The following is a 22,623-nucleotide window of genomic DNA, read 5'->3' as shown; positions in this document are numbered from 1 at the left end:
AGCCAGTGCTCTTAACTTCCAAGCCATCTCTCTAGCTCATAACAGGATGTTTTGCCAAGCTCCTTTAACTTGTTTGTGTGGTCTTGGAGATGACACAGAGAGGTGGTCTAGGAAAACAAGTTTGATTGCTCCATGAACCCCTTCCTGGTATTGATGTGCTTTGTTCTGACTAAAGAAAACAGTTGTGGAATAAACCAGGCTGCTGCCGTTTTTACTGACAGGCCCCTTGAGCTGATCCCTTGTGTCTTGCATTATTTCAATCCTCACTCCCCACTCAGGTACTATTTGACTCTGCCAGTGGGCTCTGGCAGTGTGGCGCCCATACCTGGAAGATACAATGGGCTCTGACAGTGTGGCACCCATACCAGTGAAGGACACTGCAGTATTGGTGAGCTCAAACCATAAACCAAAGAGAAATGGGAGTGGTGAGTAAAATTTGAGAGTAAAAATGGGACAAAGCAGTAGCCTCGTGTTTTTTGTATGAACTTTAGACATAGTCTGTATCCATGGCACGTGACAGAGAAAGTGAAACTTTCAGGGTTAGAAAGAAAAAGGAAAGATGAACAAGAAGGCTCGGGACAAAATGAGACTAAACCATCAGCTTCTCCTGAAGAGTTATATGTCCCTCCTGATGACAATAATTCTTTGTTAGAAAAGCTTTGAGGATGACTTAGATCCTAATGATTTTGCACAGTTGAAGGAAGAAGCAGCTAAGTATTATTCTGAGAGATATCTTCTGATTCAGGCTATGAATGTTAAAAACTTGAGCCTTGGCAAAAAGAAATAAAGTTGGAATGGTGCTTGAAGGAACGAAACAGAAAAATTGGAAAATTAACTATTAGGAAAAATGAGGATTAATGCCTCATTCTACCTCCCTCATTAATTGCAGTCTTAGGCCTTCCTCTGTGGATGGCTACAGTTGCTATAGCTTTTCCTTTGTCCACTGCATAAGGAACTGTATCCCTTTTATAAGCTTCTTTATAACAAGCTAGGCAGAAAGGAGATGATATAACTGAGTTTTATGGTTTTACAGTTATAGAGCAACCTGACAGACAAGGTAACATGGTGAGAGTCCATGCTCCCATATCTTTTAAACAATTAAAAGAATTAAAAACTGCATGAGCTCAATATGGTCCTATAGTATCTTTCACTCAAGCTCTATTCGAGTCATTGTCTACTGAGGACCTCTGCCCAGCAAACAATAAGCAAGAGCATGTTTGACAAGAGATCATTTATTATGGAAATCAAAATTTGCTGAGCAGTGTCAAGCTATAGCTAAAATTACTTGAGGGGGGAAAAAGGCAGCTTCTCAGTTTCTCCAATAGGAAAGCTAGTGGTTAATTCTACTATACAGATTATTGGTCATTGGGTATGTTTAAAATCTGTAACATAAAATTAACTCAAACTTAAAACATAGAGTTGGAGCCATTCTGAACAACAAATGGATGTAACTAAAATCCTAGAATTAAAAAAAATAAAATAAAATATGTTCATGTAGTAAGTCATTGCTTAAAATGTTTTGTATTCCTTCCATTATAAAGACTAATAATGGTACTGGGTATACTAGTCAAGCTTTTCAGTGTTTTTGTGCTCAAATGAATATGTCATAAAATAGGCATTCCATATAATCTTCTTAAGTTGTAGCCTATGGCAGCTCAGTATCCAAGTGAGTTCCCTAGTAAGGAGAACAGGGACTGTATCTAACATGAACTCAGTGGCTGGCTCTTTGATCACCTCCCCCTGAGGGGGTAGCAGCCTCACCAGGCCACAAAGGAGGACAATGCAGCCAGTCCTGATGAGGCTAGGGTCAGATGGAAGTGGAGTAGGACCCCCCCATCAATGGATTTAGAGAGGGGCATGGGAGGAGATGAGGTAGGAAGGGTAGGATTGGGAGGGGATGAGGGAGGGGGCTACAGCTGAGATACAAAGTGAATAAACTGTAATTAATATAAAAAATAAAATTTTGCCTTTTCGCCAAGATGGTGCCGAAAGCGAAGAAGGAAGGTTAAATGGGGTTATACACAGCAACTTCATGTTACACCGAGTTAATTATCTTCGCCTGCAATCTCGTGCATATGATGGAAAAAAATTAAGACTCCTGAGACTTATGATGTCTTCAAAGGAACCACTGATGCGCTTGTTGACAGGGCAAGCAGAAGGGATCAATATATGAATGCTGCACTGTAGTTACATTTCCTTCTCTCTCAGCTCCTGCCCCTCCCAAAGCCGAGGCCAAAGCGCAGGCCTTGAAAGCTAAGAAGGAGGTGCTGAAAGGCGTCCACAGCCACAAAAAGAAGATCCGCACTTCACCCACCTTCCGGCGTCCCAAGACCCTGCGGCTCCGGAGGCAGCCCAAATACCCTCGAAAGAGTGCACCCAGGAGAAACAAGCTTGACCACTATGCCATCATCAAATTTCCCCTGACCATCGAGTTAGCCGTGAGAAGACAGAGGACAACAACACACTTGTGTTCATTGTGGATGTCAAGGCCAACAAGCACCAGATCAAACAGGCCATGAAGAAACTCTATGACATTGATATGTCCAAAGTTAATACCCTGATAAGGACTGATGGAGAGAAGAAGGCATATGTTCGGTTGGCTCCTGATTACGATGCTCTGGATGTTGCCAACAAGATTGGGATCATCTAAACTGAGTCCAGCTGGTTAACTCTAAATATATATACATTTTTTTCAACCAAAAATAAATAAATAAAAAATAAAATAAAATTTTAATTAAAAAAGAATCAATTTCAAAAAATAAAAAAGGGGAGTTATATCCCTAAACACCACAGAATTATATTAATCATGCTCTCTTTAAATTTTTTTGAATGTGGATATACAAGGTTGTTCTGTGGCTGATCGATTGTGGCACCCTAATATCAAAGATAATTGTGCCCAAGTGAAATGGGAATATCCAATTACTGGAATATGGCAGGGACCTGACCTGTATTAATATGGGGAAGAGGGCATGTTTGTGTCTTTCTACAGGATGCTGAAGGAGCCCAGTGGCTCCCAGAAAGGTTGGTGTGATTTGAGGAAGATGTTCCCTGGAAGAAGGATGCTCCTCCTGCTGATGATAATGAATTCTATCCCGATAATGAATGGAGAGCTGTATTGGGATTATGCTCCTGACCCACCTTTGTTACATTCTGCTCCCAGGAAAAGATGTTGTGCAGAGAAACCTTTTAGATACAATGTGACTGGAACAGACAGATATGTACTTGATTGTTCTGGTAATCAGGACAATTCTCAACAAAAACAGAAAGAATGGGAAAGAGGACTGACTATGGGACTTTGGTGGTCTGATTCTGATTTTCAGCAGATCCATATTTGGAAGCTTGCTGCAGAAACTCTCAGGAGACCCTGTAACTGCCTGCATAAATCCTGCTTATGCTTTATTGTTCAGAAATGTTAACATTTTTATACAATATTCAACCTTTAATGTTTCTTGCCATCAACGAAAACTAACAAAATATATTTCTAAACTTTCAAATGGACAACAGGTTCTGGTTGTTTGAAAGCCTTCTTTATTATGATTCCTGTAAATGTTTCTCAGGCTTGGTATTCTGATAAGGGATTACAAGTACTAGAAGAAATGCAAAGGGTTTTAAGTAGACCAACAAAATGGTTGGGTTAATTATCAAAGGTATTATGGCCCTCATGATCATCTTTCCTATCACTTTTATGGAGTGTTATAGGACCTGGCTTATTCCTCTTATTAGGAGCATGTCTCCTACCAGTGATAATTAAAACCTTCATCAAGGCCTTCTAGAATGTTAAAACTGATCTGCATAAGATTAAACTCCATTGTCTACCCTAGAGGAGGTTGGTAGTCAAAATCTGGTAAGATCTCGCTGAGGAATATTCAACCTAAGACAAGGCATGAATGGTGGTATTAATGTACTAATTATGGGTAAGAATATATCTTTCAAGAGATACAACCTTTTGGGCAGAGTGCAGGGAATTTCATGAAAGAAGTAGGAAATAAAAGATCAGGAGAGGACAGGAGCTCCACAAGGAGCGCAACAGAACCAAAAAATCTGGGCACAGAGGTCTTTTCTGAGACTGATACCCCAACCAAAGATCATTCATGGAGATAACCTAGAACCCCTGCACAGATGTAGCTCATGGCAGTTCAGTGTCCAAGTGGGTTCCATAGTAATGGGAACAGGGACTGTCTCTGACATGAACTGAATGACCTCCTCTTTGATCACCTTCCACTGAGAGGGGAGCAACCTTACCAGGCCACAGAGGAAGACAGTACAGCTACTCCTGATGAGACCTGATAGACTAGGATCAGAAGGAAGGAGAGGAAGATCTCCCTTATCAGTGGACTTGGGGAGGGGCATATGTGGAGAAGGAGGAGGGAGGGTGAGATTGGGAGGGGAGGAGGGAGGGGGCCACGGGGGATACAAAGTGAATAAAGTGCAATTAGTTAAAATTAAAATACAAAGTGGAAAGAAAAAAATAGGAGATACAACCTAAAACAGGCACAATCTTCTACTCCATACCTCTTAAGTTATGCCTCATGCTCAGCAACCTCTCTTAATCATCCTAGTTGCTTAGGGATATTGCCACCCTTGGTTGAAGAGCTTGCCCATATAAATCATCAGTGAACACAATCTCTCACAGACATACCCATAGCAACCAGACATTCTGGTGGGCCATGCCATCTGAGGCTCCCTCAAATGACTGTAGGCTCTGAAATGTTAACAGCTGAAGATAATTCAGACACAGAGACAATAATATGTGAGAAAGTTTTAAAAATCCAAAACAGTGAACTTGGGGAGGGACATGCATGAAGAAGGAGGAGGGAAAGTGGGATGAGGAGGGGAGGAGGGAGGGGTTTATGGGGGGAAACAAAGTGAATAAAGAGTAATTAATAAAAGTTAAAAAAAAAAAAAACCAATGTGTTAACCATATCAATAACTTAAGTACCAAAAACCCAAACACTGATGATTCTAACAACTGAAAAATACAGATTTGCCATGAGGAGAGGCAAGCCTTTTGGATCAAGATGAGAAAACTAAAACTGTTTTTCCACAGAAAGTCTCCCAAACAAAATCTCAAGGAACACATAATGTAGTGAATTTTCAGAAGACAAAAAAGGTGAGTGCCTATTATTTTCAAGAGAAACAACAATATGATTAGATGATAATTAAGAAAATCACACAACATAGATGGCACCACAGATGAAAGAAAATATAACAGCAGACTTATAACACAGTCTTTTAAACAAGAACTATAAGATTATAATTAAAATCAAAGAAATCACTGGCCAAAACTCATCTTGTGCACTCTGGTTCTCTTCTTTGCCGATAATACATTGGAAGTGGAGGGCTATTCCAATTGGAGAGATTTGCCTAAGGCATACAAACAAATAAACAAAAAAGTAACATATAAAGGCAGACCTATCAGAATTACACCTATCTTTTCAGTGCAGTCTCTAAACCTAAAAACTCTCGGATACATGTGCTGCAGTATATAAGCAACTACAGATAACAGACCTCATTACTATACCCAGAAAATTTTAATCACTATAAATGAAGACAATAAGGTATTCCATAATAAAGTCAAAGTTAAAAAATATCTATCTACAAATACAGCCTTACACAAAGTGCTAGAAAAATATGCAACCCAAGGAGTTAACTACACACATGAAAACACAGAAAATAAGTAATCTGACATTACCAGTAAAACCAAAAGAAGGGAAGTGAGCACGCATGGACATGCTTGCACAAACAAATACTCACACACAATCACAAACAAATACAAGAAATTGACAATCACTGTTCATTGATATCTCTTAATATCAATGACCTCAAGTCACCAATAAAGACACAGATTAACAGAATAGATGTAGAAAGAGAATCCATCATTCTACTACAAACAAACATCAAGGATAGACATTACCTCAAAGTAAAGGGTTGGAAAAAGATATTCCAAGCAAAGAGAACTAAGAATCAAGCTACAGTAGCCATTTTAATATCCAACAAAATAGACTTCAAACAAAAATAATCAAAAAATGTGGGGAAGGACACTAGATACTCACCAAAAAAAGAAAACAAATAAACAAAAACCTCCAACAAGATAATGGTTCAATTCTTAACATCTGTGCCACAAACTAAGAACAGCCACCATTGTAAAAGAAACACTTCTGCGGCTTAAATCACACATTGAACCTCACACACTGACAGTGGGAGATATCCACTGGTGAGAGCTCACTCTCACCAGTGGACAGGTCCTCCAGACAAAAACTAAACAGAGAAATGCTCCAGCTAACTGATGTTAAAAAACAAACAAACCCAACTGATATTTATAGAACATTCCATGCAAACACAAGTGGTGGAACTTCCTCCAAAATTTATATACTTGAATGGTACAAGTCTCAACAGATATAAGAAAACTGAAATAACCCCTGCACCCTTTCAGACCACCATGGATCAAAGCAGCACGACATCAAAAAGACCCATGGAAACTGAACAACTCTCTACTCAATAAAAAATAGGTCAAGAAAAAAAGAAAAAAAATTAAAGATTTTCTAGAATTCAATGAAAATGAGTACACAACATATCCAAACTCATGGGACACAATGAAAGTGTTGCTAAGAGAACAGTTCATAGCACTAAGTGCATACATCAAAAATTGGAGAGATTTCTTACTAGCAACTTAACAGCACAACTAAAAGCGATAGAGCAAAAAGAAGTCAGCACAACTAAAAGGAGTAGACAGTAAGAAACTATTGAATGAGGAATGAAATCAATAAAACAGAAACTAAGAGAATACAAAGAAAACACACAGTTGATTCTTTGAGAAAAATCAGTAAAATAGACAAACTATATAAACTAACTTAAAGACAGAGAAAGAATATGCAAATCAAAAAATCAGAAAGAAAAAGCGGGACATAAAACAGACAACTAAAAATTCCCCAGAATCATAAAGACGACCTTTAAAAACCTATACTCCACCAAATTGGAAATATAAAAGAAATAGGTAATTTACTTGATAGGTATCAATTAATAATGTTAATCATGGTCAGATAAAAAAAATTTAAGTAAACCTCTAATCCCCAGTGAAATAGACAAATTCATTACAAGACTCCCAACCTTAATTAATTAATTAATTAAAAACCTAGGCTTGGATAGTTTTAGTGCAGAATTCAACAAGACTTTCAAAGAAGACTTAAAGCCAATACTGTTGAAAGTATTCTAAAATAGAAAAAGTAGGAACATTATGCAATTCATTTTATGAGGCCACAGTTACCTTGATACCCAAAGCACATAATGACTCAACAAAGAATATTACAGACCAACTTCCCTCATGAACATAGATGGAAAAATACTAAATAAAATATTTTGCAAACTGAATCAAAGAACAGATCAAAAAGATCAGATACAATGTTCAGGTAAGCTTTACTCCAGAGATGAAAAATGGAAAATGTAATCCACCATATTAAAAACAGGGAAAAAAAGCCACATAATTATCTCATTAGACACTGAACAAGCTTCTGACAAAATTAAACATCAATTCATGATAAAAGTCTTGGAAATATTAGGGATACAAAGAAAATGCCTAAACATAATAAAGAAAACTTACAGTAAGCCTATAGGTAACATCAAATTAAACAGAGAGAAATTCAAAACAATTCCACTAAAATCAAGAACAAGACAAGAATGCCCACTCTTTCCATATCTATTCAATATAGTACATGAAGTTCTAGGTAGAGCAGTAAGACAATGGAAAGATCAAGGAGATATAATTTGGAAAGGAAGAACACAACGTATTCTAATTGGCAGATTATATGATAGTATACATAAGTGACTCCAAAAATTCAACTACCAAATTCTTACAGATGAAAAACACTTTGAGGAAAGTGGCTGGATCCAAAATTAACTAAAAAAAAATCAGTAGCTCTCTTATATAAAAATGACAAATAGACTGAGAAAGAAATCAGGCAAACAACACCCTTCACAATACCTTCAAGTAATATAAAATATGTTGGAGTAACTAAAAAGTCAAGTGAAAACTTCTATGATAAAAACTTCAAGTGGGTGGGAAGGTGGACTGAAAGAAGAAGAGGCAGTTGGGCTGTGATTAGGATGTAAAATGAATAAATAAATAAATGAAAAACACTTGAAGTCTTTAAAAAAATGAAGAACATATCAGAAGATGTAGACATCTCTCATGTTCAAGGATCAGTGTTATTAACACAGTAAAAATGGCCATCTTACCAAAACCAACATACAGATTCAACATAGTCCCCATCAAAATTCCAACAAAATTGTTTACAGACCTTGAAAGAACAATTCTTACTTCATATGAAATATCAAAAACCCATTATAGCTAAAAATAATCCTAAACAATAAAAGAACTGCGTAGTATTGGCATAAAAACAGACACATTGATCAATGGAATCAAATTGAAGACCCAGACATAATTCCATCCACATATGGACAGTTTTTATAAGGAATCTAGAAATACACACTGGAACAAGGATAGTATCTCCAATGAACAGTGTTGGTTAAACTGTATTGCTGCATGAAGAGGGATTCAAACGGATACATATTTATTACCCTGCACAAAACTCAATCTCAGTGGATCAGAGACCTCAAAATAAAGTGGAAAACTGCCCTGAATGCACTGGCACAGGTGTTCTGAACAGTACACCAATAGTACAGGCACTAAAATCAACAATTATTAAATGAGACCTCATGAAACTTAAAAGCATCTATAAAGGGGAAAAAAAGTCAGTTGGACAAAGAGACAAGACAGCCTAAGGAATGGTAAAATATTTTTACCAACTCCACAACAGATAGATATACTATACAAAATGTATAAAGAACTCAAGAAACTAGATGTTCAAAGAACAAAAATTCAATTAAAGAACAAGGTAGGATCTAAACAGAGAATTCTCAAAAGAGTAATCCCATGTGGCTAAGAAACATTTAATGTTCAATATCCTTATCTTTAGCTATCATGGAAATGCAAATGAAAACTACTCTGAGATTCTATCTTATACATGTCAGAATGGCTAAGGTCAATAATACAAATGACAGCTCAGGCTCGCAAGGATGTGAAGAAAGAACACTCGTCCATTTTTGGTAGGAGAGCAAACTAATACAGCCGTTATGGAAATCAATATTATGTTTCCTCTGAAAACTGGGAATTGGTCACTTACAAAGGGTATTAGCTATTAGGTAAATGATAACTGAGGTACAACTCACAGACCCAGAGAGAACAGGTAAAGAGAAGTGATATAGACGAAGCATGGATCTCTCTGGAAAGAGGAAATTAATTAGATTCTGTGGGTAGACTGGGGGTAATTAGGGACAGGAGTGAGAGGGATCAGTTGGGAAGGTGGAGAGAGCACAGTTCAGGGAGGAAGAGTTGGAATTAGGGGGCATTTGGAGGTTAGTGTAGAAACTTGGTGCACTGGTAACTTCCTGGAATCTATGAGGGTGACCTGAGTGAGGACTCCTAGTAATGGAGAAAATGGAGTCTGAACTGGCCATCCTTCGTTGCCAGGCACAGCTTCACGGTGGGACTAGGTTACATTCAGTTGAGTTGTTGGAAGAAGAGGTCCCATGGAGATCTCTAAACAATTCAGGCCGATGCTAAGACAGAAGGTTGCTCTCTGAAAACTGATAGCAGGGCTCCATTGCTGAGGAGAACTTCCACACAGCACAATGAATGTAAAAAGGTGGAGCAGGTGCTGGCTTGGAGACTTCACACATATGTTCTAGCTTCTTTGGGGTGAGAAGGTACTCTACAGGCTATAGAAAGAGAAACTTACAAACCAACCCAGTTAAAAAACCTTCTACCTAAAAATCTGTCCTGCCTGCAAGATGTGCAGGGGCATGGTGGCAACAAACTTGTTTAAGGGGCAAACCAATGTTTGCTTTAACTTGAGGCTCAAGGCCATGAGAGGGAACCCATGCCTTACACTACCTCAATGGTTAAGAATCTCACAGAGGCTTAAAAAGTAAGCATGAAGCATGTATGGATCTGCACCAGGTTCTTGGCTGATATGTTATGGCTGATAGCTTGGTGCTTGGGTAGGACACCTAATAGTGAGAGCAGGTGTAGCTTTGACTCTCTCACCTGCTCTTGAGATTCTTTTCCTCCTATGAGGTTGCCTTGTCCATTCTCAAGTCTATTGCCTTGTCATTTTGTATCCTGTTTGGTCTTGTTTGGCTATCCTCTCTTGGGGGCTTGCTCTTTTCTGAAGAGGAAACAGAGGAAGGGGAATAGATCTGCGGAAAAGGAGAGGTAGCAGGTAGCTGGGAGGAATGGAGGGACGAGAAACAGTGGTCAGAATATACTGTATAAGAGAAAAATCTATTTCAATTAAAAACATTAATTCACAGTTCCTAAATGAAAATGCAAAGAAGGGAAGCAATAATGAGCAAGTGAAGTGAAATAGTGAAGACAGGGAAAACATGATTTTGACAGATACAGTCTCGCTCTGTGTGTGTAGAGGGTGAGCATCACACAGGAGTTTATGACAAGCTCATTCCTGGGCCCTGTCGAGATCTGTGAAATCAGAAGTTTTTCTCTCGCCAATGTGAAATATATATCATGCAGGAAACAAACACAGGTCATTTTCTCATGTTATCTTTTACTAGGTTGGATTGTGGAACTACAGAGGTTTCTGGTCATTTAATTCCAAAAGAGTAGTCTTGCTTCTCTTTAAGGAAAACTAATGTTTGAATAACTATTCAAAAATAGAAATATATATGTAAGGTTATACAGCATTGCTACAATAATTAAACATACATTTAAACATATATAACTTGATACATAAAAATGTTAAGTGTTTAAGTATGTTATCCAAAAATAAAAGTGTTACAATCTAAGGAAGGTTATTTGATCAGAAGAAAACAAAGATATAATCACTTTTCTAAGAGCATTACATTTTTGTTAAACTATAATTTATTGTCATTACTTAAATTCAAACAAAACAAGTCAGACTGTTTCTTAATCTAATTTTTCACTTTTTCATACAGAATGACTCACTGGCAGAAAGTTCTCGTACCATTCAAATAAAGCAATTTGCTGCATTTTACAGCACATTTGATTGCTCATCTCTATAACAATCCTGGTACAAAAAGCTTGATATTTCATTTTTTTCTTCCCCACATACCAAGTATAAAAATGTTAGAAAAATCCTTTGAAGGTGATTGCTTCAGTTGGACTCTATGCTTTCTGCTCTTTATTTTCTACTGCTACCTGTGGTTTATACGAAATGGCTGAAGCTCTCACACCCATCTTACGAATGAGAGCACATTAAAGATTAAGATGTGAGAAAGAAGTGAGTTGATGGACACTGCCTAAGCTTTAACTACATTCTGCTTTGTAACTAATACATCACTGACTGTGAGAGTTACTTATAAGTGTATAATCCTTTAATCATTGCTACTGTCTTCATCCATTTAGCACAAAGTCCTCCTGAGGCATCCAGCTTGTCCTCAACAAATAATAGGTTATTTTAAAATTTAGGCCACCGTGAATATAACTGCTATGAACATGAGAATTCTGATACTTCTTAATACTAATTCAAGTACATGGAAAATATACTGAGAAGATTGGGATCCACAGAAAGTCTGTCACTTTATGAGAACTCTATGTAACGCAGACACACATAAACATAGATAGAATGAGAATGTGTGGAAAACAGTTTGCTGTGTTGTCTGTTGTAATAAGGTTGTATGGCTGCAGGTAATGTGTCCAAATGAATCAGAATACATAAAGTAAATATGTGCAATTTTATATCAACCATAACAATGCAACATGGTTTTAACTAATTTTAGTTGATATCTGTAGAAAATCCCAACCTATTGCTATTAGAATTTATTTTGCATGCTAATACAAAATCCTATGTTCAATTCTGGACCATGTTTTCTTTTCACTCTTGTCTTCTTAATTAAATTATACTTGATGGGATAGCTTTTATGTAATCATAACAGTGTATTCTGTGTGATTAAACTCTACTGAATTCCTTTTTTCATGGCGTTGTATAGTATTTCACAGCAGTCAGTTTCTCACACTTAGTGTAGTTTGCTAAATGGTTATGTAGGATAATATCACTAAAATTATGTATTTTCAAAAAGGAGGAGGAGGAGGAGGGGGAGGATGTTGCCTATGTTCAATCTGCAGCATAAATTCAATATAATCCAAAGAAAATTCTTGACATCTATTCATAGATGATATAATAGTATACAGAAACGTACCCCAAATTTCTACCAGACAAATCATACAGTTAATAAACTCCTTTAGCAAAGGGGCTGGATATAAAAATAACTAAAAAAATTAGTAGCCCTCTTTTACACAAATGACAAAAGGGCTGAGAAAGAAATTATGGAAACAACATCCTTCACAATAGCCACAAATAATATCAAATATCTTGGTGTGACTCTAAGCAAGTGAAAAGCCTGTTTGAAAAAAATTTCAAGTCTTTGAAGAAAAATCAAAGATATCAGAAGGTGGAAAGATCTTTCATGCTCATGGATCAGTAGGATTAACGTAAAAACGGCCATCTTCCCAAAAGTCATCTAAAGATTTAATGCAATTTTATCAAAATACCAACACAATTCTTTACAGACCTTAAAAGAGCAACTATCAACTTCATATGAAAAAAAAAAGACCCCAAATAGCTAAAACAATTCTGTACCAAAAAAAAAAAAACAACAAAACAAAACAAAAGAAACTTTTTGAAGGCATCACCATCCCTGATCTCAAGCTGTACTTCAGAGCAATAGTAATAAAAACTATGTGGTATTAGTAGAGAAACAGACAGGTTGATCAGTGGAACCAAAATTAAGACCTAGAAATAAACCCACACACCTATGGACACTTGATTTTTGACAAAAAGCCAAAATCATACAATGGAAAAAAAAAAAAGACACCATCTTCAACAAATAGTGGTAACTGGATGTTTACATGTAGAAAAATGCAAATAGATCCCTATTTATCACCCTGCACAAACCTCAAGTCCAAGTGGATCTAAGACCAAGAAAAAGTGGGAACTCACTGGCTTAAGAGACAACTTCCTTAAGAGAAAAGCAAGAGCTCAGGCACTAAGATCAACAATTAATAAAAGGGATCTCATAAAACTGAAAAGCTTCTGTAAGGCAAAGGACACTGTCAACAGAACAAAATGACAGCCTACAAATTGGGAAAAGATCTTCACCAACCCTACATCAAACAGAGGGCTAATACCCAAAATATATAAAGAACTTAAGAAATTAAGCACCAAAAAACCAAATAATCCAATTAAAAATGGAGTACAGAGCTAAACCAAAAATCCCTAACAGAGAAATCTCTAATGGCCAAGAAACACTTAATGAAATGCTGTGTCATCAGGAAAATGAAAATCAAAATACTCTGAGATCCCACATTACACCCATCAGAATGACTAAGGTCAAAAACTCAATTGATAGCACATGCTGGCAAGGACATGGAAGAGGAATGCTCCTCCACTGTTGATGGGAGTGCACACTTGTACAACCACTTCTGGTGCTTTCTCAGAAAATTGGGAATAGTTCTACCTCAAGACTCAGCTTTACCACTCCTGGGCACCTAAAACATGCTCCACCATACAAAAGGACATTTCCTCAACTATGTTCATAGGAACTTTATTCATAATAGCCAAAAACTGGAAACAACCTCGATGTCCTGCACCTGAAGAATCCATAAAGAAACTGTGGTACACTGACACACTGCTCAGCTATTAAAAACAAAGAAATTATGAATTCTTCAGACAAGTGGATAGAACTAGAAGACCATCCTGAGTGAGATAACCCAGACCCAGAAAGAAACACATGGTATATATTCACTTAGCAGATATTAGCCATATAATACAGGATAACCATACTACAATCCACAAACCCAAAAAAGCTAGGGAACAAGGAAGGTCCAAAGAAAGTTGCTCGAATCTCACTTAGAAGGGGAAGTAAAATAGACAGTGAAAGTGGATGAAGAGAAGAAATTGGGTAGGAGACAGTATGGGGAGGGAAGCAGCGTGAGGATCAGTTGTGAGGAGGAGGGGCAGGAAGTGAGAGGGCTGGGAGAAAGAAGAGAAACCAAAGAGGGGCTGTCGGGGGTTGGTCTGATACTTGTATTTTTGATGCTAATTAACTGGCCATCAAGATCTGGTTACTGTCCTCTCCCATGTATAAGGAGGTAGGTGTGGTTAAGGTTCCCAGGCTCTGGGGACAGGAGAATTACATGAAAGAGACAGTACAGTCAGGAAGAGAAGAGGAAGGAAGACGCCACTATGGGTTAGCTGGGTTATCGCAGAGAAGGAACCATGTGTGCCCAGAGAAAAGACTCTGAAGATGGCGTGGATGAAAAATATAAGCAATTATCTGTATGACTGAGGATGGAAGGTAGTCCAGACAAATGGTTAAGGTGGATGACATTGGCTAGGAGCTGGGAGGTGGATAGGAAGGTTATTGAGATAGAGTAGTTGGAATATCTGCCCAGCCCAGGGTGTTAAAATTATAAAATCTTAGAGGTGTCTGTGTCTTATTGATTGTGATAGTGGGCTAGACAATACTGCCATAATAATTATAGAGTAAATAATAAATATTATTTAGGCCAACGCTATTTTATTGCCAACAACAAAGGGGAATCTTGAGACAAGCTGGAGACCTCTGATAGGGTAGGCTCCTGGGAGGAAATAGCAGTAATGCTAGATGAGACTCCTAGCAGCGGGCAACATGAAGACTGAAGTGGCCACCTTCTAGCTAGGCAGGACTTCCAGTGGAGGGAGGGGAACACCAACCCACCCATAAAACCTTTGACCCAAAATTTACCCTGCTTACAAGAAGTACAAGGATAAAGAAGGAGCAGAGATTGAGGTAATGTCCAACAATGACTAATCCAACCTGAGACCTACCCCAAGGTAGAGAGCCAACCCCTGACACTATTAATCATACTCTGCTATGCTTGGAGACAGGAGCCTAGCAAAACTGTTATCTGCAGGGGCTCAAAACAGATACTAAGACTCATAGCCAAACATGGGATAGAGCTTGGGGAGCCTTGTGGAAGTGTTAAGGAAGGATAAAAGGATCCAGAGGGGACAAGAATTCCACAAAAGACCAACAAACTCAATTAACATAGGTCCACGAGGGCTTACACAGACTGAATCACCAACCAAAGAGCATTCATGGTCTGGACCTAGCCCCCTACATGGCTTAGCAAGTGAGGGGGGCGGCTGTTTCTGACATGAACTCTGTTGCCTGATTTTAGATCACTTCCCCTTAGTGGGGCTACCTTGCCTGGACTCAATGGAAGGGGATGTATTCAGACTTGATGTGCTGGGGTGGGGTGATATGGGGGTGAGGGAGCTCCCCTTCTCTGAAAAGGTGAGAGGGGAAAAGGGGAAAAGGGTAGAAGAGTGGGACCAGGAGGAGAGGAGAGAGGGGTCGCAGTCCGGATGTAAATGAATAAACTATTTATTAGACAAATAAATAAAATAAAATTCTTAACAACTTATAATAGGAAGGCCACTTCCAAAGCTAACAGAATTCTCAATAGGATTATGAAGAACAGGGTACATACTGACACAATGTGACTTCTGTACCTACCACAAAGCTACAACAATCAAGACTGTGGACAGTATTTGCAAAAGAATGAGTGGATGAAGAGAAAAAGTTAAACACATAAGCCTAAAAAGTATATTCAAGTTTTCATCAAAAGACCTAAGGAAACTCTGACAAGAAAAATATGAATATGATCAATGCTCCCTCTGATTGTATGATTATAGAAATTAAACACAAGCTTCACAACTTCTATGGAAATAACTCAAAGTGACCCCTGAACTGTTGCATTTCTGACACACCAGCTACCACTAATCTGTCTTCCAAACTAAGAGGCCCCATGCTCTAGAGCTCTCTCTGGAAATGGAGATAGTCAGAAAGGTGGGCTATGGCTCTGCAGTTCCTCGTGTCCCCTTATGGCTTCAGGCAAACCCAGCCCCACTCAAGCCTATACACAAAACAATGTTGAAGACTAATTTTAACATCTGCTTCCTGGCATATTGATTATATCACAGGATGTGGAATTTGATCTATTTACCCAACACCATGCACACCTGACAAAACCTCAGCATCCCATAAACTCCTTTTTGTACCCTGGAATTGAATTTCCCTGAATCATGTCACTGTGCCTGGTGGGAATGAACAGGTAAAACAATTCTGATCAAGTATTGCTGAGGGATGATCCTCAGCACCTCCTTTCTATCAGTTACTAAACTATTTATAATATTTATCTCACAAAATGAATGTGGAATGCAAGTTTCAGAACTTTTAGAAACCAGACCTTCAGGTTTCCAGTCTTCCCATTGCAATGCACACCAAAAGCAATGCCTGCGTTTGCACACTGGGTAGTGATATTATAAGCACCACAGCTTTAAACTGCCAAAGCTGCAGAACCTCTCCCCTCCCCTCAGGGAAGGGTCTAAGGCCAAGGGTCTCTTCCCAGGTTACCACATGGATCAACAGAACTACAATCCATCTCAGTCCCAGCAGATCAGACTCTGATAGCTCACCAGACCTGGCCTGGGGACAGTGGCCCCACACTTAGCATGGAATGGCTTGTGGTCTCCCTGACAACTCCCTATAGCTGCATCAGAGGAGAATCCTGGAAAAACCTAAAAGCTATCTTCCACTGGTGCTTCCTAATTGCTAGGCCTGCCCAGAGCCCTCATTAGTTTGAACAACGAAGCTGGGCCTTAGGACAGTAGCAGCTTCTCTGCTAGGGAAGTCAGAGATCAAATGACACCTGGTAACAGCTGACACCTTCCCAGCTCTCCCCTTCTACCCTAGGGAAAGACAGAGCCATAGTCTGAGTAATCTGTATTTTAGTGGAGTTTTTCAGTCTCCTAGAACATTTCCTGTCCCTCTTCCAAGGCACAGAATGTACATTCCATTATACACTCAATGTCCAGTACAGCCATCTCTACTTCATAGCTGGGAGGTCTTATAGCCAAACTTCAGTCAAATAGAACAGTAACAACAATTAAAGCAAAAAGTGGCCATGATTTGAAAGCAAGGAGAGGTAAATGGAAAAAAAAAAAAAAAGAAATAAAAAGAAAAGGACATGGCTGCTTCTAGGTATGGTGGGAGTAGAAAGTTTATTATAGTTAAAAGGAGAGAGCATAGGCAGATGCAGAGACATCTGGGAGAGTCCAGAATGGACATGGCCCTGAGTCATGTGAGGGGAGGGTGGAAGGGGAAGGGGAGAGCCAGACCAAGAGGCTAGGATTGTAAATGACAGATGAAGACCAGGCAACCAAAATGATTGGATTACACGAGAAAGGATAGCTAGGAGAAGAGCAGCCCAAGCTCTGGGCTAGAGGGCTAGGTATGCCAACCATTACCCAGTTAACAGGTAGGGACTGAGGGATGCTGGCAGCCAGGTCTGCTTTGATTTGTTAAATAGGCTTCTCAGCCCTTTGTCCCTGGGTTTGATAATTTAACAGTAGGGAGGAATGAGAAGGATGAAATGACTTAATTGTCATTTCAAAAATTATTTTTAAAAGTTAAAAAAGATTTTATAGTCCAATATTCTTCATAGACTAAACATATGTATTAGAGCCCACCAAGTATTATTTATACCTTTTCTCTCAGGTTGTGCATTTTCAGACAAGAAAAATAATATCCTATTAGGCACAGACACACAAGTTTCTCCAGGTTTTCTGTGTTTGCTGAACTAGTATAACTACAGAAATTTGGTTTCTAGAAATAAGTTCAGTTCCTCATCCAGAATCTTGATGGCCTTAGTCTGTTAAAAGCTGCCCCTTCTCCCTAAATGGCCAGTTTGGACGTTAACTCATCGTCTAAAATTGATGACCTCAATACACATTACTAATGCCAACTACTGTCATAGCAAGGAAGTTCTCACTTTCCTTCCTCCCTATCCCTTTCTGTCCTGTGACTACACAAAGCTCAAACTTGATCAGTGAACTCAATTCTTATTTGTAATTCCCCCTCCCTCCCCGCTCTAAAAGCCAGGGAGCTCAGCAGACACTCATTCACTGGTCTCTTTCCCTTTGCACTAACCAGGCAGGGACCAGCCTGACAGGAGCTGAAGTATGGCACAGGCGAATTCACTGGAAACATAGTCATGTAGCCAGCATAGCTGCTTGATACAGTTCCAGCAAAACTGAGAAGGATGGTGATTATCCTCACCATCCTTCTATCTGTAATTTTTGGGTTTTGGTCTCTTTGTGTTACATTATTAGGGACTTTCTGCATTCAATTTATGTCTTTTCCTGAGAAAAATCATGAATGAGTTTTTTTTTTTTTTTTAGATAAGTACTCAAATTAACCTTAGGCCACTATTCCTTTTGCCCTGGAAATCATAAGCACAGATAAGCACATAGCTATATGAAGCCATTATTCTAGGAATCTTCTTGTGGTATCTGCCCCTGAGCAAACTCAAACATTATAATTGGTTCAGGTTAAACTGAGACAACTGACAAGCTCTGACTGGCCAGGAGAAAAGATTACAGATTGAAAGCCTCTTTTTATTATAGCCTTAGAGGTCTCTGAAAACATAGTTTAAAGAAAGTACACCCATAGAGGAATATAACTCAGTAAAAAAGATAGATTGCCTAAAATAAATCTTTCCTATTTTATTGTGTAGATGATGATACATATAGTAAAAGAAGTTAGGTATTAATTAGTATTTGTTATTCATAAAAAGATCAGTTCAGATAATATCTGGAGTGCTCTCAAATTACAAACACTGCCAGCCTACAAGCAGGCTGTCATATAATAAACGTGTTTGCTTTGGAGGAGACATTCTTTTTCTTTTATAAAATGATTATTTAATTTTATGTGCGTTACTGTGAAGTGTGAGATCTTTTGGAATTGGTATTACAGACAGTTTTGAGCTGCCTTGTGGGTGCTGGGAATGGAACTCAGGTCCTTTGGAGGTGCTCTTAACCACTGAGCCATCTCTCCAGCCCCTGAAGGAGACATTTCTTTAGATTCTTTAAATTAGAGTTATAGGGCTAATACTAATAAAATCTGTTCTGTTTGTATTTTCTAATGTGACTGAACGTGTAACTTTGGATATGTAATGAAAACTCAAACACATGGTCTGTACTTCTTGGATAATCATTAGTCATCTTTGCTCTATGATATCCGTATAAATAAAGAAGCATTTGGTTGCTAGTCAGTCAGAGCAGCAGAAGCTGTTAGCCTACAGGTGGTCCTGCTGGCCTGCCTTCAGGTGTCTTCAGGGACCTGGCAATGTCATCACCCATGGCCACCAACAGTTGTGTACTGCCAGTAAATAGGACCCACCTGCCACCCCATGTTCTCTTCCTCTTTCTCTTACTCTCCATTTTGTTCTGTGTCTCTGTCTCTGTTTTTTCCCCTCTCTTTTTCTTTATCTCTCTGCCCTCATGGCTCACCCAGGCTATAACTCCTCTCCCTTCCCTCAAATAAACCTTCTGATATCAGACCTGCTGTGTGGCGTACAATTCCTCATCCATAACAGAAGTGGCCTTGCTACTAGTCAGTCAGGGCTGTGTGATTTCCCTGATCATCAAGTCTGACTCACTCTCTCCTGGCTGATGCTTTATCCCCTCTAAAGGCAGCCACATCAGCAAAGACCCTCCAACTCTCCTCTCCATGCTGGGGAAGGTCACTGGCAGCAGCACTATTTTCCAGACACTGGACAGCAAAGTCAGGATTAGGGGTTCAAAGCAAGTCTTAAAGGTTGAGCTATATGAGGCATTGCTATAAACAGAAGCAAATATCAAAGCACTTGAGAAAAAGGAATTAAATTCTTATCTCTGGGAAACATTGGAGAATAGAAACAAGATGAAAGCAGGGATATATAAAGAAAAGGAAATTTAAAAAGTAATACCAACAACTGACTTTTCAAAAAGATAAAGAAAACTATACTGACTCTGAAAAAGAGCAGGCCCTTCCCTGGTAGAGAGAATGGCATTAACAAGATAGTGTTTGCCCTTATGTGCAAGGTTAGTGGCTGAGATCTGTACCCTGACACACACAGAAATACAAATGGCCTGTGTCTCTAATTTCTGAGCTGACTTAACTGTGACAATGAGGGTTGTACCTATCTGTATAAGACAGTCCCTTAATTGGAAATACAGTATTCACTGGCTCAAGCTAACTTACCCAAATTGTATTCTAACCAATCTGGTCTGTTTTCATTCACATGCATGAATTAATACAAGCTACAAAATTGCAAAACCACTCACCCTGAATCAAGTTCTTCTTCACAATGCTGACCCCTGCAGCTGACTCCCTTAAACTTTAGTCTGTGATATAGGTATTGCCTACCTTATTTCACCCTGCAGTGTACAAAGGAAACTGTTTTCCTGTTCTGAAGGCAGAAGCCCTGTGCCACTTACAAATCCTTTTCTTGTTAGTGAACTGCAATGGACAGTTCACTACATGATTCAAATGGATGATTTTAAAACTCTGCTATAGTACAGCCCTTTAACTAAATGATTCAGGAAGTTTAATCAAAGGGAGCAAATGACTGGGATCACGTGACCTGCTGTTTTTAACAAAATCTCAGTCATTCTATTTTACTAATAAAGACTCGGGAGCAAGATGTTGGGGTGAAAGCCTGCTAGCTCAGAGAGGAGAGCTAGTGTCATTCTCCATACATGAGGACCTCATGGAAAGCCTTGCTTGATGGAGTCAGCCCTCACCACAAGTGTTTTTCCTTTTCAAATTGTCACCTGGTATAGTCTTGCCCATGTGGCAGAACTATGCTCTTTTCAAGAAGAAAACTGGGCTTTTATGGCACACCAGGCCTTAATATTGGTTGTGACTCTGTAATGCCCACTGAGCAGTTTGTTAGAGGCCTGTTCTTGATAATGAGGAGGGGCCTAATGGCCCTTTGTAAATTAGAGTTGTCTCCTTTGTTATGGTTTGGAGCCAAATGTCTGGACAATCCTGAGGAACAAACATGTATATTCATGCATCCTAATCTCTAACAGGTCTGGTTAGCATACCACTTACTTATGGGGTGTTTTAGAGGCATCTACATTCTACTTGGTGTCACTTGCCATTTCCTAATCATTTTTCATATCATCAATCTTACTCTTCTCCATCACAGCTTTATACTGGAGTGCTACCTAACACATGAGATGCCTTTTACAGCCTTAACAAACTTCAAATGGATCATATACTTAAATGTTAAATGCTAAAGGCAAAACTTGTAGAAAATACTAGAAGAAACTAGGGCTCTTAGAATTTTGTATCCTACCAAGATGTTTCTACACATGCTGCAAATGCTTTGCGCAGATGCATCCTCCATAGTGAAGTTGCGCAGGGCCCTGCACCAGGTCCAGGAACTGACTAGGACTAAAAGAGACCCCACAGATGGCCACATCTAGCCGCTGCTTACCACCTAGCCCCAGGAACGACCCATCACTCCATCTCCCGCTGCTCAACCGCATGCTCCACCCCATTGTGTGCAGCGACCCTGTGCTCACCATTTTGCCGCTTCGGAGCTTGCCTGGATTCCTCTCACATCACCCAGCAGCAGCGTTCAGATGACGTCACTCGGAGCCAGTCAAGCCTGCTAAGCCACGGAGCTGAAAAGGCAGCATATTACCCGGAAGAACCACCCCCTTTTTTGACTGGCGGTCCGCCTGGAGTACCTGATTGGCCAGGGATTCTTGAGTGACATGAACACCTCCCTTACGTTAGAGTGTAATAATGAAGGGGCACAGCTTAGTGTTTCCTGGCATAGGCTTTCCAGTCCAGGACCAGACCTTTTCCAGATATGCAGATATCCACATTTCTGTAGCACTTGAGCTTGTCATCAATAGCCTACCCATCTGTCTTCCCACCCAGCCCCCAGGGAGAACACACAACTCCAGCTCCCGCTGCTCAGGCCCCTGCTCCTCCCCTTTGTGGGTAGTGACCCTGCGCTTACCATGTCTCCTTTTCCGAACTTGCCTGAGCTCACCTCACAGCACCCAGCAGCAGTGCTCAGACCGCATCACACTGAAGCGTTCAAACCTGCCTAACAATGGAGCTGAGCCTGCAGCTTGGCGCCCAGAAAGAACACTCCTCCAACTGTGAGGTCCTCCTGGAGGCTCTGATTGGTCAGAGAGTCTTGAGTGACGTGAGCTCCTCCCTTAGGGTTAGAGTGTGCTGAAGAGATACAGCTTAGTAGTTGGTGACCTAGGCTTCCAGTTCAGGGCCAGCCCTTTTCCACTTATGCGGAGATTTGCATTTCAGTAGCACTTGTGCCTGTCCTCTATAAATGTACCCGTCTGTCTTCTCACCCAGCCGCGAGAAGATACACCACTTCAGCTCTGACGCTCAGCCGCCTGCTCCTCCCCTTTGTGGGCAGTGACCCTGTGCTCTTAGAGTCAGGACTTCATAGTCGCCTGAGCTCCCCTCCCAGCACTCAGTAGGTGCTTGTCCTTCTTTCTCCTGGAATCAAGCCCATTACTCTTCAGGAAAGGGGAATACTTCAAGTCACATCAGAACTGAGCACAACCTCTTGGAGTGGCCTGGTGAGGCAACTCCACCAGGGGGAAGTAATAAAAAAGCAGGTAACAAAGTCCATGTCAGAGACAGCCCCTCTAGGGAACACGCATGAAGACTGAGCTG

At 39.7% G+C, this 22,623-nt stretch overlaps 1 protein-coding gene, 1 non-coding gene and 1 pseudogene across 9 annotated transcripts in view; 2 read left to right on the top strand and 1 right to left on the bottom strand.

Moving 5' to 3' along the window:
* LOC110566179 (zinc finger protein 431-like) overlaps positions 1–22,114 on the bottom strand; it is a 29,920-nt gene extending 7,806 nt beyond the window's left edge. For 2 of the 8 annotated variants that reach the window (XM_060375575.1, XM_060375577.1), the window contains exons 1-2: positions 21,938–22,114; positions 21,492–21,593 (exon numbers count right to left, since the gene is read on the bottom strand). Coding sequence is in view for 5 of the 8 variants with exons in the window: in XM_060375577.1 (XP_060231560.1) it covers positions 21,492–21,494 (3 nt within the window). In the remaining 3 variants the exon portion in view is untranslated. The remainder of the gene's footprint in view (positions 1–21,491; positions 21,594–21,937) is intronic. The other 6 variants (XM_060375576.1, XM_060375578.1, XM_060375582.1 and 3 more) reach the window with 5 other exon arrangements.
* On the top strand, positions 2,070–2,137 carry LOC132650200 (small nucleolar RNA SNORD42). The gene has a single exon (XR_009588586.1). It is a non-coding gene; the product is annotated as a small nucleolar RNA SNORD42 (small nucleolar RNA).
* Positions 2,145–2,705, top strand: LOC132650116 (large ribosomal subunit protein uL23-like; annotated as a pseudogene).
* Positions 22,115–22,623: the final 509 nt, after the last annotated feature.

The sequence above is a fragment of the Meriones unguiculatus genome, chromosome X, assembly GCF_030254825.1.
Source record: "Meriones unguiculatus strain TT.TT164.6M chromosome X, Bangor_MerUng_6.1, whole genome shotgun sequence".
NCBI classification, from domain to species: Eukaryota; Metazoa; Chordata; class Mammalia; order Rodentia; family Muridae; genus Meriones; species Meriones unguiculatus.
Note: the sequence above shows the minus strand (reverse complement) of the source record. Positions and strands in the feature narration are given on the sequence as shown.